This window comes from Anolis sagrei, chromosome Y (genome assembly GCF_037176765.1).
Source record: "Anolis sagrei isolate rAnoSag1 chromosome Y, rAnoSag1.mat, whole genome shotgun sequence".
Lineage (NCBI taxonomy): Eukaryota > Metazoa > Chordata > Lepidosauria > Squamata > Dactyloidae > Anolis > Anolis sagrei.
Genome location: NC_090035.1, coordinates 33,412,214 through 33,424,934, shown reverse-complemented (window position 1 = coordinate 33,424,934; position 12,721 = coordinate 33,412,214). Strand labels below are relative to the sequence as shown.

Here is a 12,721-nt window from a genome sequence, read left to right as displayed (position 1 = left end):
AGAAGCGAAATTGGTCTGTAGTTCCGCACGTCTGATTGGTCTGATTGTTCTTTATGAATGACTATTATTTCCGCTAAGTTCCATGTTTCTGGAATTCCCTGGTTCTGGAAAACTCCGTTCATTACTTTTTTTAACATTGGCATAAGCTCTTTCTTAAATGTTTTGTAATACCCGGCGATAAAACCATCTGTGCCTGGCGCTTTATTCACATCCATTTTCCTTATTGCGGCCTCAATCTCCTCCTCCGTAATTTCTTTATTCAGTTCTTCTCTTTGGGTATCTGTGATTTTAGATATGTTGAATTTACTTAAATATTCAACTACGTTAGGCAGTGAAATACCATCATTCGCGTAAAGCTTTTCATAATATTCTTTAAATTGTTGCAATATCCCTTCGTCTGTTGTGACCTCCTCCTTTCCTTTCTTTATCTTTACTATTCGTTGTGTTTGTCTCTTTTTCCGAACTAATTTAGCTAACCATTTTCCAGATTTGTTTGCATTTTCGAAATGATATTGATTTAAGAATTTTAGCTGTTTGGCTTGATCCTCTATTTCTATGTTGAGTTTTTTCTGGTGTAATAATTCGATTTCTTTGATTATGTTTGTATTTCCTGGCTTAATCTTTAATTTATTTTCTTTGGCATTAATTTTGCTTATAATATCTTTTAAATCTTTTTGTATGCATCTGTTATTCCTAGCACTATGCTGTATGAAATGGCCTCTTAAAACAGCCTTGCAGGCGTCCCATATCACATTTTGATGCATTCCTGGGGTGTTATTTGTCTCTGCATATTTGTTGATCACATTTCTATATCTGATTATGTCTTCTTCCCTTTTTATTAAATTCTCATTTAATCTCCATCTTCCTTTTAATTTTTTTTGATTCAGAATAATTTCTATGGGAGCATGGTCTGAGAGATCTCTTGACAGTATATTTATATCCCAGATTTTTGTAATAATATTGTTAGATGCCCAGCACATGTCAATTCTTGACCACGTATGATGTCTGTGGGAGTAGAATGTATAATCCTTTTTTGTAGGATTTTTATATCTCCAGACATCTTTCAGATCCTGTTCCTCTTTAAGATCCAGAAATATTTTGGGTAAAGTGGCTGTTGATCTCTTCGGGCCTTTTTTCCCTGTTTTTGATTTATCCAATTGACTGTCTAGTACCCCATTAAAGTCTCCCAAAATTATCAAATCATCAAATTCTGTTTCGTCCAGATTCCCTTTTAAGTTTTCCACAAATTTAGTTTTTGGACCATTTGGAGTGTATATATTGCAAATTAATATTCTCTGATTTCCAGAGATGATTCTGACGGCTATAAATCTTCCCTCCAGATCTTTAAAGGCTAATTCCGATTGTAAGTCTTCTTTAATATATAGTGCTACTCCTCTTTTTTTCTTTTCAAAAGAGGAGTAGTATAGTTTGCCCAATTTTTTATTTGTTAGATGTGCAACATGTTTATGCATAATGTGAGTTTCCTGTATCGCCATTATATCGTATTTTCCCTTCTTTAAATTATTAAACAAAGTTTTCCTTTTGTTGGGAGAATTAAGCCCATTGACATTTAGAGAGAAGATCTTTATTTGTCTATCAATTAGCATTATTAGTCTTGTCTATTTCCGGGCCTATGTCGTCTCTTCCTTCATCTGGGTTCGAGGATTCTTCGTCATCGTTATCCGTGGCCGTAGTCCGGGGAATTAAATCTTGCTCTTTTGTTCTGTTTCCCCTTTCTCGGGGTTAGCGGTGCATTGTTGCTTGATGTTGCTCCAGCGCTAAATTTCCGTTCTTGTCTCGGAGATTTGCTTTCAGGTTTCCCTGGGTCTTGATCTTTTATTAATTTCTCATAAAAGTCTTTTGCCTTGTCTATTGATGTCAGCCAATACTTCTGTTCCTTAAAAGTCATCATAATCCCTTCCGATCTCTCCCACCTGAATCTGATATTTCATTTCTTTAATTCCTGAGTAAGGAAATGGTACTGTTCGTTTCATCAAAGTTGTCTGGGGAAATTCTTTTAACACCACCACTTTTTCTCCCTTGTATTGTAGTGGGATCTTACTGTTAGCCTGCAGCACATCATCTCTTGTTCTTTTTCTAACAAAGCTCACCAAAACATCTCTAGACGTTTTATTCTTTCTTGAATAGTTAGTTGCAATGCGATAAATTTGATCCACCTCTTTGTCTATAATTTCTAATGTACTTTTTAATGATGTTGCCAATATTTCCAAAGTGATTTCTCTTATATTTTCATTTGGACTCTCTTGTATGTTCCGTAGTCTAAGTTGAGTCTCCAGTTCTTTCATTTCCAAAAATTCTTGATTTCTTTCCAGTTTTTGTCTTTGTCTGTCCCAGGAGCTAACTTTCTCCTGAATGGTCTTCTGAAGCTTTTCCTTTTCCTTTGACTTCACCTTTAAGTCTTTTATTTCTTCTTTCAGTGTAGATAGATCTTTATCCACCCTAACTATTTCTTCTTTGAATTCCTTTTTTAATTCATTTTTAATTCGATTTTTAGCTCCTCAAATTTATTCTGCATCTCCTTATGATGAGTTTCTTGTTTTGCCTTTAAATCCTTAATCCCCGTTTGAAATGATGTTTGTAAATTAGTTTGTGCTGCAGCTAAGTTTTGGATTTCCTTTGCCACATCCTTCAGACTCAGTTCTTGTGAGCCTTGGGAGTTTCTTCTTTGTAGTAAGGATTGGTCTAATTTTAATTCTTGTTTAATTTTAGAGGCTGGGTCTTGTTTGACTTTTGGAGTTGTCATTTTTCTAAATTTCTCTTAATTAATTTTATGAATTTTTAATGAATTTATTATAATTGATTCACTAATTATAGTTGATTCGCTTATTTAAAAGTTCGTTTGTTTGTAAATTAAATATTAGAACGATTAATTCATTAATTCATTAATATAAATTTGTCTCAATCCTTAAATCATTAAGTGCACAGTTAATGGCTTCAGTTAATTTTCCCTTCTAATTTCCAAACAAAAATCTCAATTCTTATAAACTAATATTTTCCCTTCTTTGCTGTTGTCTTCTTCTCTTTAATCCAATCTTCGGTCAGTTTCTACTCCTTATCTTCTCCTGTCCCTCAATGTCCTGTCAATCAATCCCTGACGCACCATGTTGTTCCTCTCCTTCCCTTAGCTGGTCCCCCGACGTCCGTCCTCCTCTTCTTCCGTTGTTGGTCTCCTGCGATCTTCCCTGATGTCCATTTTAAGTAATCAATTCACTGTCTTTCTCCTTCTCCGTTCTTCTCCGTTCCCCCTCCTTCTTACCTTAGCTTTAGTTCTCGGCTTTCCCGGCTTTCTCCTTTCTCTCTTTTTTCCGCCCTTCTTCAAAATGGCAGGGATTCCGTTTCCGCCCTTCCAATATGTTACTTATCTCACTTCCGCCCTCTTTCCCTTTATGTCAGTTTCTTCTTACTTCCGCCCTGGCTGCATTCCTTCCGTTCTCCTTCTCCCGCTGGCTCCTCCTTCTTGTCGTCACTTCTCCTTCCGCTTTAAATTGTCTTTGTTTACAAGGAGCTCCGGGGTAGACAAAAGGCACCAAGGCGCCAAGGTCGGTGTTATTGTTTTCCTTTCTATGCCGGGCCAAAGAGGGGCTTCTTCAGATTTGCGTTTCTCAAGGAAGGGGATTCTTATTAGTTGAAGAAGGAGGGGGATATTACCATTTGCTCAGTTTGGGGGGGGGGGTCGTATTTTAAACGATTAATTAGATATAATTCTGATTATCTTTTCCAATTCAAATCATCCAGTCCGGTCCAGTTCAGTTCATCCTAATCGGCAATTCTTCTTGTTGGTTTAAATTAAACTAAATTTTCCCCCGGTGCTTAGACCGCTTCGTAAAAGCTTTGGAGTCTAAGGTCCTGGGGTTAAGGCCCCCCTTATAGTCCTGTTTGAGTTCTTATCTTTTTATTCCTGTCTTACTTTAATCCGTGGCAGAGTCAGATCTTAAGTTCTTGTTACTTACCCCTCTTAAAAGGGGGATATTTCTTGTCTTTCTTTCTTCGTTTAGTGGGGGAAGACAGCAGTTCCTGCGGGTTTCCCCGCTTCCCACGGAGCGATCTGCTACCGGTGGTACAGCCCCGGACCCTTTCTACCCCCACCCTTGAGGGGATGAGGGCTTTTAGAGCCGTCGGGTTGTCGTAACCGGTTTCGCATTCCCTCAGCTCTCGTTCCGGCTGAGGAGGGGAGCAACAGGCTCAACCGGATCGCTAAACATGGTTCCTCTCCGCAGAGCCTCAGAGAGGTGCTCCTGCCGCCATGCCGCCCCACCGGAAGTCGACGGAGGGCTTTTTCTTGCACAAGTGGTGGGGCTTCGGCATGCATGGGGCTGGGGACAGGGAGCTTGTAGCTGTCTGCCTCCCAGTCCCTGGCTGTGGCTTGTGCTGGCTTTTTTGGGGGAGGGGAAGCATTGGGTTAAATTGATCTTTTATTATAATTGTTTTTATTTGTAATATTTATTAACAATTATTAATTACTTTTAATTCATTATAACGAAATAATTTCTTTTCTTTTTTTTCTGAAACTGGTGGAAGTCGTTTCAAAGATGGCGGATGCCGTTCCTCTTTTTTGGTGCCAAGGGGATTTCTCCCTGGTAATAAGTGTGTTTTGGAAATCCAGTGTTCTTTGCTTTTCTGCTAACTCAAAAGTAGTTACTTACAACCAGTGACTGTCTGCGGCCTTTGTGGCCCATTTTGGTCCAGCCCTTTTTGAAATATAATTGCCAGATAATTTGCAAGATAATTTGGCCATCATTCAATATCTTCATAGTTTGTTTCAACAGGAGCAGGGAGGGAACAACTGGGGAAAGGGTGTATGAAAGGGAGTTGGGGGGGAAAACGTACACAGGAGTAGAGGAGTGCCTCTTTTCCGGGCACTCCAGAGGCGATGCCCAACAAACAGTTAAGGAGTCAAAGGCCAATAATACCCTTCCCAGCCTTAACCAAGTCCTCCCAGGGGGGGTCATTGACACCCCCCCCCCGGTAGTGTCTCTCTGCAGTCATCTTTCACAGCATATCAGTCGTGCTCCAGTGAGACTGCCTGCAAGGGGCGGCCGGTAACGACTGGGGAAAGGGTGTATGAAAGGGAGTTGGGGGAGGGGAAGCGTACACTGAGGTACAGGATTGCCTCTTTTCCGGGCACCTCAGAGGCGATGCCCAACAGGCTGAAAGGGGAAAAAGGAAAAAGAACAGGGGCACAGAGAGATTGAAGCCAAGAATACAGTGGCCATGCTCTAGGTATGCTGCAGCATTCGATCGGAGGAGAAAACCAACACTGTTTGGGATGTCAAAGAGAAGAGGAAGAAACCAGGCGCCAGCTATGCATAGAAAATGTCATCCAAAGACAAAGGAAACTTCTGAGAACATCACTGTGTGGCAACACAAAGCAAAGTAAACTTGATTTTCAATGTTCCCACATTGATTTTCCCGAATTGATTTTCAAGAAGGGCAGGAAAACAGTGGGGCACTGTATTACAAAATGATACACTGCAATAAGTAAATAAAGTAAGTAAAAAAGTAGTTTCCAAAAAGCACTGATTGCCAGGGATAAATCCCCTTGGCAACCAAAACAAAGGATCAACACTACACTACTAAAGTACTAGCTATTTATTTATAATTATTTGTAATTTTTATTTGTAATTTTTTTTGGTAATTTTTTTTAAAAAATTGTATTTTTTTAATTAAATAAAAATATTATATAACGCTAAAATAAATTGTTAAAAATAAAAATCAACTAAATGCTTGCCCTCCCAAGATTCAGTAAGGCAAGCAACAGCCACAGCCAGGGACTGGGACTTCTCCGTGTCCCCAGCCCCAAGCAATCAGTGCCACCAGTTGAAGGAAAAAAGAACCCAAAAAGGCAGTCACAAAGGTAATGTTGTTCCCGCATACAGCAGGCAATAGTAATTTTAGGCAACACAAAGTAAAGTAGACTTGATTTTCAATGTTCCAATGTTCCAAAATAATGTGTGGGGCTCTCCATCAAACTTCATAGGAACTGTAACGAACCCTCCCAGCTGCTGGCACCAAATTATGTAAAGAAGTACTAATTCCACTGAATGTGAGGAAGTACTAATTTTCCTTGATGCTAACAATATTTGTAGGAACCTTCTTTTAGATATCAATTAAGCTGCCACCAATATGTTTAGAGATGCTGGTTTATGTCTCTGTTTATCCTTAGTTGTGTTGTGAGGTGACGTTGGTAGTGTGGAATGCACCAAGCATAAAAGCAATGGAGGAGGCAGGTTTGAAATACAAAGAGAACAAGTTTTATTGTTAACAGAACGTAATTGTTGCAGTTTTGAGAATTTGAACTTGGCACAAGGCTTGATGTTACAAAATGGCTGGTTTGAGATACATTCAAGCTTCTGATGTTACAATTCTATAAACTCCTTCTTTAGTGAAGTGCTTTTATTACTTCAGAGTTCCCTATTGTGAATATTCCACACTGTTTGTCCTATACTCGGATCAAACCACTGATCACCAGTCTTTCCTTACTGGCGATCCTTAAAACCCCTTCTGTTAGATTCTTTTAACCTAAGCAATCTAACAAGGTAACACCTTCAGCTCTCTTGCTGAAGAAATATTCACAAATCCTAAGAACTAACTGAATCCTCACAGCTTCACAACCCAGAGCCCTAACTGACTCTGATCCTCTTCCCCGGGTCTCATCCACCGGACTGAATATTAACTGTCGCTTTCAAACCTTTTATTCCTTAAACTCCGCCCACCTCCTCTGAGGCCTTGTTACCATGGCAACCTATCTCTTACAGTTAGGCCATAGCAACTAATGTAAACCCTAAATACAGTTTAAACACAGTACATTAAACACTCTATAATAAACATTTCTCTACAGGAACGTTCATAAATTTCATTAAGTTCTGGGTGGGATGGGCATACCAAGCCGCCTTGACTACCTCCCAGGGAGGAAATAAAATAAAGAGTACTGAAAAAATGTAGCAGCTCTGTTCTCTGATAAATAATACATGCAAGTCCCTTCATTTCTAATGGGTTTTTTCATTTTTTTTGTTTGTTTTTTGGGTGGGTTTTTTTGTGGGTTCTTTTGTGGGTTTTTTTCTGGTTTTCTTGTGGGATTTTTTGTTTTTTTGGGATTTATTTCTTGTTTTTTGTGGGGTTATTTTTGTTTTTGTTTTTTAAAAAAATAAATAAATAAATAAATAAATAATAGCAGCAGTTTTTTGTGAGTTTCTTTGTTTTCCTTTTTTTAATAATTAAATAAATTAAAAAATACATAAATAATAGCAGCTGTTCTCTAATAAATATTAAAATAACAATATACATGCAAGTCCCTTCATTTTTAATGGGTTTTTCATAAGTTTTTTTGTGGCTTTTTGTTTTTTTTTTGTGGATTTATTTCTTGTTTTATGTAGTTTTTGTTTTGTTTTTTTTATAAATTAAATAAATATATAAATAAATAATAGCAGCAGTTTTTTGGTGAGTTTCTTTGTTTTCCTTTTTTAAATAATTAAATAAATAAATAATAGCTGCTGTTCTCTAATAAATATTAAAATAAAAATATACATGCAAGCCCCTACATTTTTAATGGGTTTTTCATTAGGTTTTTTTTGTGGTTTTAGGTAGGTAGTTTATGGGTAAGGGAGTTGGGGGGAAAGCGTACACAGGAGTAGAGGAGTGCCTCTTTTCCGGGCACTCCAGAGACAATGCCCAACAGGCTGAAAGGGGACTGGCAGGGAACGACTGGAGAAAGGGTGTATGAAAGGGAATTGGGGGGGAGGGTTCCAGAGTAATTGCAGTGCTTGTATTTGGATAGATCCAACTGATCCAGACTCACATTTTTCCTCACACTATTACGAAATGGATCTGTATTCGATTGTAAAATAATTTAATTTCAAATCATTAATGAAATACAAAATTATCGAACAAAAACGGCCAAGCCTACTAAGTCTTTCGAGGGACCCAAATGGGTACCGTGGTTGGATCTTGCGATCGAGCTGGCGGTCTGCCGCGAGGCGAGCTACTGCCAGTCCCTCTCGGCGCTCCCCCCGTGCTCTTAAATGAGTGTCCCTGTGGTCCGAAGCATTTACTTTGAAAAAATTAGTGTGTTCAAAGCAGGCCGCTCGCATTAATCAAGAACAAAAGTCGGAGGTTTTTGTTTTTTTGTGGATTTATTTCTTGTTTTTTGTGGTTATGCATATTTTCTATTTAGAGGTGCCTGTGGCGAGGTCAAGCTTACTTTCGAAAGAGAAACTTGCCTAAAAGTCGCCATTAAAATCATCAATAAAAAGAAGTGCTTCCACGAAAATGTAGAGAGGACGGCGCTCCCCCGATGCTCTTAAATGAGTGTCCCTGTGGTCCGAAGCGTTTACTTTGAAAAAATTAGTGAAAACTAAGGGCACGCAAACACTGGTTGAAACTGACAGCAGGCAATACTTATATTACAAAAGCCCTATGCCTGGCCCTCTTTTCCGGGCACCCCAGAGAAACGTAGGCTGAGAAGTGCACCCCAGAGACGATGCCCAACAGCTGCCTTTTTGCCTGCTGTGAGAAGGCCAAACCTTCCTAGCCTTCTCCATGCCCTCCCGGGGGGGGGGGCATAGGACATTCACTACATCTTTCACTGCATCTTTCACAGCATCTCAGCCGTCCCCCAGTGAGACAGGCTGTAAGTCCTCCCGGGGGGGCTGGGGCTCTTGACCCTGCCCCCCGGGATTGGTTGCCTTTTTGCCTGCAGTGAGAAGGCCAAAACCTTCCCGGCAAACTCCATGCCCTCCCGGGGGGGGGGGGCATTGGACATTCAAACCCCCCCCCGGAGTGTCATGCTGTGTACTCTAATCTCAGCCATCCCCCAGTGAGACCGACTGTACGACCTCCCGGGAGGGGGGGCCTTGACCCTGCCCCCCTGGGAATGGCTGGCTGCCTGATTTGTGAAGGCCAATTCTCGGCATTCTCCAAATCCTTTCAGGGGGGGGGGGGCCTTGACCCTGGCCCCCCTGGGATTGGCTGCCTTTTTGTCTGCTGTGGGAAGGCCAAGACCCTTCCTGGCCTTCTCCCATGCCCTCCCGGGGGGACATTGGTCAGTGCCCCCCGGGAGTGTCATGGTGTGCACTTATCTTTCACAGCATATCAGCCATCCCCCAGTGAGGCAGTGAGACAGTGAGACAGACTGTAAGCACATGCTTACGTTGCGTCTGAATGACCGCTCCTCTGCAGTGATGGTGCCTGGTTTCTTCCTCTTCTCTTTGTCAACCAATGCTGTGTTGACACCCCAAAGAATCTCTGGCTGTACAGGAGGTCAGGGTATGAATATGCCCATGACGTAATCGGGCTGGGCGGTTTCGTTCGTTATTTTCGTATTTAGTTTTTTTTATAATGATAATACAACGATATTGATGTTTTTTTCAAACCCGGAAGTGTATTTTCTAAATCGAAGCATCATCCGCCATCTCACAGGGAGCTTGTAGCTGTCTGCCTCCCGGTCCCTGGCTGTGGATGCGGCTTGTGCCACCTTTTTTTTTTGGGAGGGGAAGCATTGGGTTAAATTGATATTTTATTATTATTGTTTTTATTTTTAATATTTATAAACAATTACAAATTACTTTTAAATCATTACAACGAAATAATTTCTTTTCTTTTTTTCCCTAAACTGGTGGAAGTCATTTCAAAGATGGCGGATGCTGTTCCTCTTTTTTGGTGCCAAGGGGATTTCACCCTGGCAATAAGTGTGTTTTGGAAATCCAGTGTTCTTTGCTTTTCTGTTAACTCAAAGTAGTTACAACCAGTGACTGCGGCCTCTGTGGCCCATTTTGGTCCAGCCCTTTTTGAAAATCCACTGTTCTTTGCAGTGGCAGAGCAAGATCGAACTTGGCGCACAGAGCCAACATAACCCACTCTACATTCAGGGGACGAGTGGAGAAGGATTAACCATGCATAACGGGATTTGATTTGCAGTACCTTCACGAACTGATAACCGATAAAAAACACCTTTATAACATTATGCCTTTCCTGCTTGCGCCATGTCCCCAATGTAGTTTGTAATAAATGTCAATTTGTAACACCACGAACGAGGAAGACAAGGAATCCTTTAAGTGAATTTATGCAGCACTCCTTATATCGGGTAACACAAAAAAAAGACAAAAAGGTAACTCATCAAGGAATGTCGAACAGAGCACAGAATCAGTTTGCAAACTGTGAGCAAGTAAGAACCACTAACACCCTTCAAGCAGAGGATGATGGTTATTCAGGAGGCAAATCTGGGATGAAACGTGATTTTCTTCACCAAGGGTCTTATGACTCTTATTCATTAGAGAAACGTGATGGTTGTACCATCAAGGTACATCCTCCGCCGATAGATCCAACCTATCCACAACCGATCCACACTCACCCAGTAATCAAGCAGTAGTTGCCCGGAGACAAAGGAGATAAAGAGGGAAGTTTGTTATGGGTGGATAGCAGACAGATTGGAGTTCCAGGAGCAGGGAGGGAACAACTGGGGAAAGGTTGTAGGAAAGGGAGTTGGGGGGGGGGGAGGGTTCCAGAGTAATTGCAGTGCTTGTATTTGGGATGGCAATTTGCATTGCATTGCATTGCATTGCATTGCATTGTAACACGGGATGAAGTACTGGCCTACACACAGCAGCCAAGAAGACATTTCAAACCAGAGAATTTGTACATTTTCCGAAACGGCAAGAGAAGACTCACAGAACTGCCCTGCAAGAAATCGTGCTTGAGAAGAATCGATGACTAATTGCAGAAAGCTTCCCAAATCCACCTAGAACGAAACTTTTGCAGGCTAAGGGAAAGCACATTGGTTCCACCACGGAGGAGTGCACTAATAAAGCAGTAAAGCAGACACACGACCACCACAACACAGCAGACATACTGAGAACCCTCAAGGAGAGGAAACCTACGGTAAGCTCCAGAGGTTAGAGAGTATGCAACTGAAGCAGACTCTTGAAAACCTTGGAAGGCTCAGAACAAGCAAGAAGCATTGAGCAGAGGATACTGTATTCCAGTTGAAACTCTGCGAAAAAAGAACTTGCCTACACAAAGCAGCCAGGCAGACACAACCCTCTGGGTACCATACTACTAAAGCATTAGGAAAACTAGTTTCTTAGGAGTACTCATTTTTTATAAACAAAAAGAAATTAGGAGGCCACCCAGGAATTGCACACATAAGGTGATGTGAGGCAATCAGAGTAATTCCGGATGACAGCGCACGTAACACAGAACTTTGTAATGCATCGGAAGATGGGAAAGACGATTACAGATTTCCGAACTAACGATCACGTAGTGGTCCAGGAGGGAAGAGAAACGGATATTGTAACACTTGCACCAGACATACAAAAAAGTTACAAAACAATTACAAAAATTGGAGTCATTAATTTGATTCTTCATTGTTCCTCACACTATTACAAAATGGCTCTATATTCGATTGTAAAATAATTTAAATACAAATCATTAACGAAATACAAAAGTATCGAACGAAACTGGCCATGCCTAGTAAGTCTTTCGAGGAAACAGAAAGCAAAGTAAAATTCATTTTCAATAAGTGCTGGACCCCAAAGGGCCAATGTCCCCGCAATAAGTGCTGGGATTTATTAAAAGTGCGGCCAATGTCCCCGCAATAAGTGCTGGGATTTATTAAAAGTGCGGCCAATGTCCCCGCAATAAGTGCTGGGATTTATTAAAAGTGCGGCCAATGTCCCCGCATGCAGCAGGTGTGTGTGTCTGTGTAACTCATTTGAGGTTAAAGTAAAGCAAAGCAAAATTGATTTTCAATAAGTGCTGGACCCCAAAGGGCCAATGTCCCTGCAGACAGCAGGTGTGTGTGTGCGGGCAGGGGCTGTGGGAAGGGGCTCCAGGAATGCCTGCCTGCTTGCCTGCGGTGAAAGCTTAATGGATCTTGGCATCGAGCTGGCGGTCCGCCGCGAGGCGAGCTACAGCCTGTCCCAGCCCCTGCCTCTCAGCGCTCCCCCCGTGCTCTTAAATGAGTGTCCCTGTGGTCCGAAGCATTTACTTTGAAAAAATTAGTGTGTTCAAAGCAGGCCGCTCTCATTAATCAAGAACGAAAGTCGGAGGTTTGAAGACGATCAGATACCGTTCCGACCACAAACGATGCCGACTAGCGATCCACCACAAAATGCTTGCCCTGTAGCGGGGCAAAAACAGCCACAACAAATGGGTGAAACAGCTTGTGTTTCATCACCAAAGAGAAATGTGGTTTTTTTTTTTTGGAATATTTTTTTAATTCTTTTTAATAATAAAAGAAATATTTAGCAGAAAAAGAAAATTAACAAAATGCTAGCCCTGAAGTGGGGCAAAAACAGCCACAACAACTGGGTGAAACAGCTTGTGTTTCACCACAAAAGAGAAATGTTTTTTTTCTTTTTTTTGGAATATTTTTTAATTGTTTTTAATAATAAAAAATAACAGGACAGACAACAACTGCAAATGTGCAGTGTATTCCTTTTTTTCAGTATTTTTTAATTTTTTTTAAGAATAAAAGAAGTATTTAGCAGGAAGTTTTAAAAAAGAAAATAGTCTAAATGCTTTCCCTGTAGTGGGGCAAAAACAGCCACAGGACACACAACAACTGTGCAAATGTGCAGTGTATTCCTTTTTTTTACAGTATTTTTTTAAAAAAAATTAAGAATAAAAGAAGTATTTAGCAGGAAAAGTTTTAAAAAAGAAAATAGTCAAAATGCTTGCCCTGTAGTGGGGCAAAAACAGCCACAGG

At 40.7% G+C, this 12,721-nt stretch overlaps 1 protein-coding gene across 1 annotated transcript in view; it reads right to left on the bottom strand.

Annotated features, from left to right (window-relative positions):
- LOC137095587 (kin of IRRE-like protein 1) overlaps positions 1-8,108 on the bottom strand; it is a 99,529-nt gene extending 91,421 nt beyond the window's left edge. The window contains exons 1-3 of the mRNA XM_067462366.1: positions 7,954-8,108; positions 5,114-5,168; positions 3,972-4,182 (exon numbers count right to left, since the gene is read on the bottom strand). Of these exons, the coding sequence (XP_067318467.1) occupies positions 3,972-4,182; positions 5,114-5,168; positions 7,954-8,108 (421 nt within the window). The remainder of the gene's footprint in view (positions 1-3,971; positions 4,183-5,113; positions 5,169-7,953) is intronic.
- Positions 8,109-12,721: the final 4,613 nt, after the last annotated feature.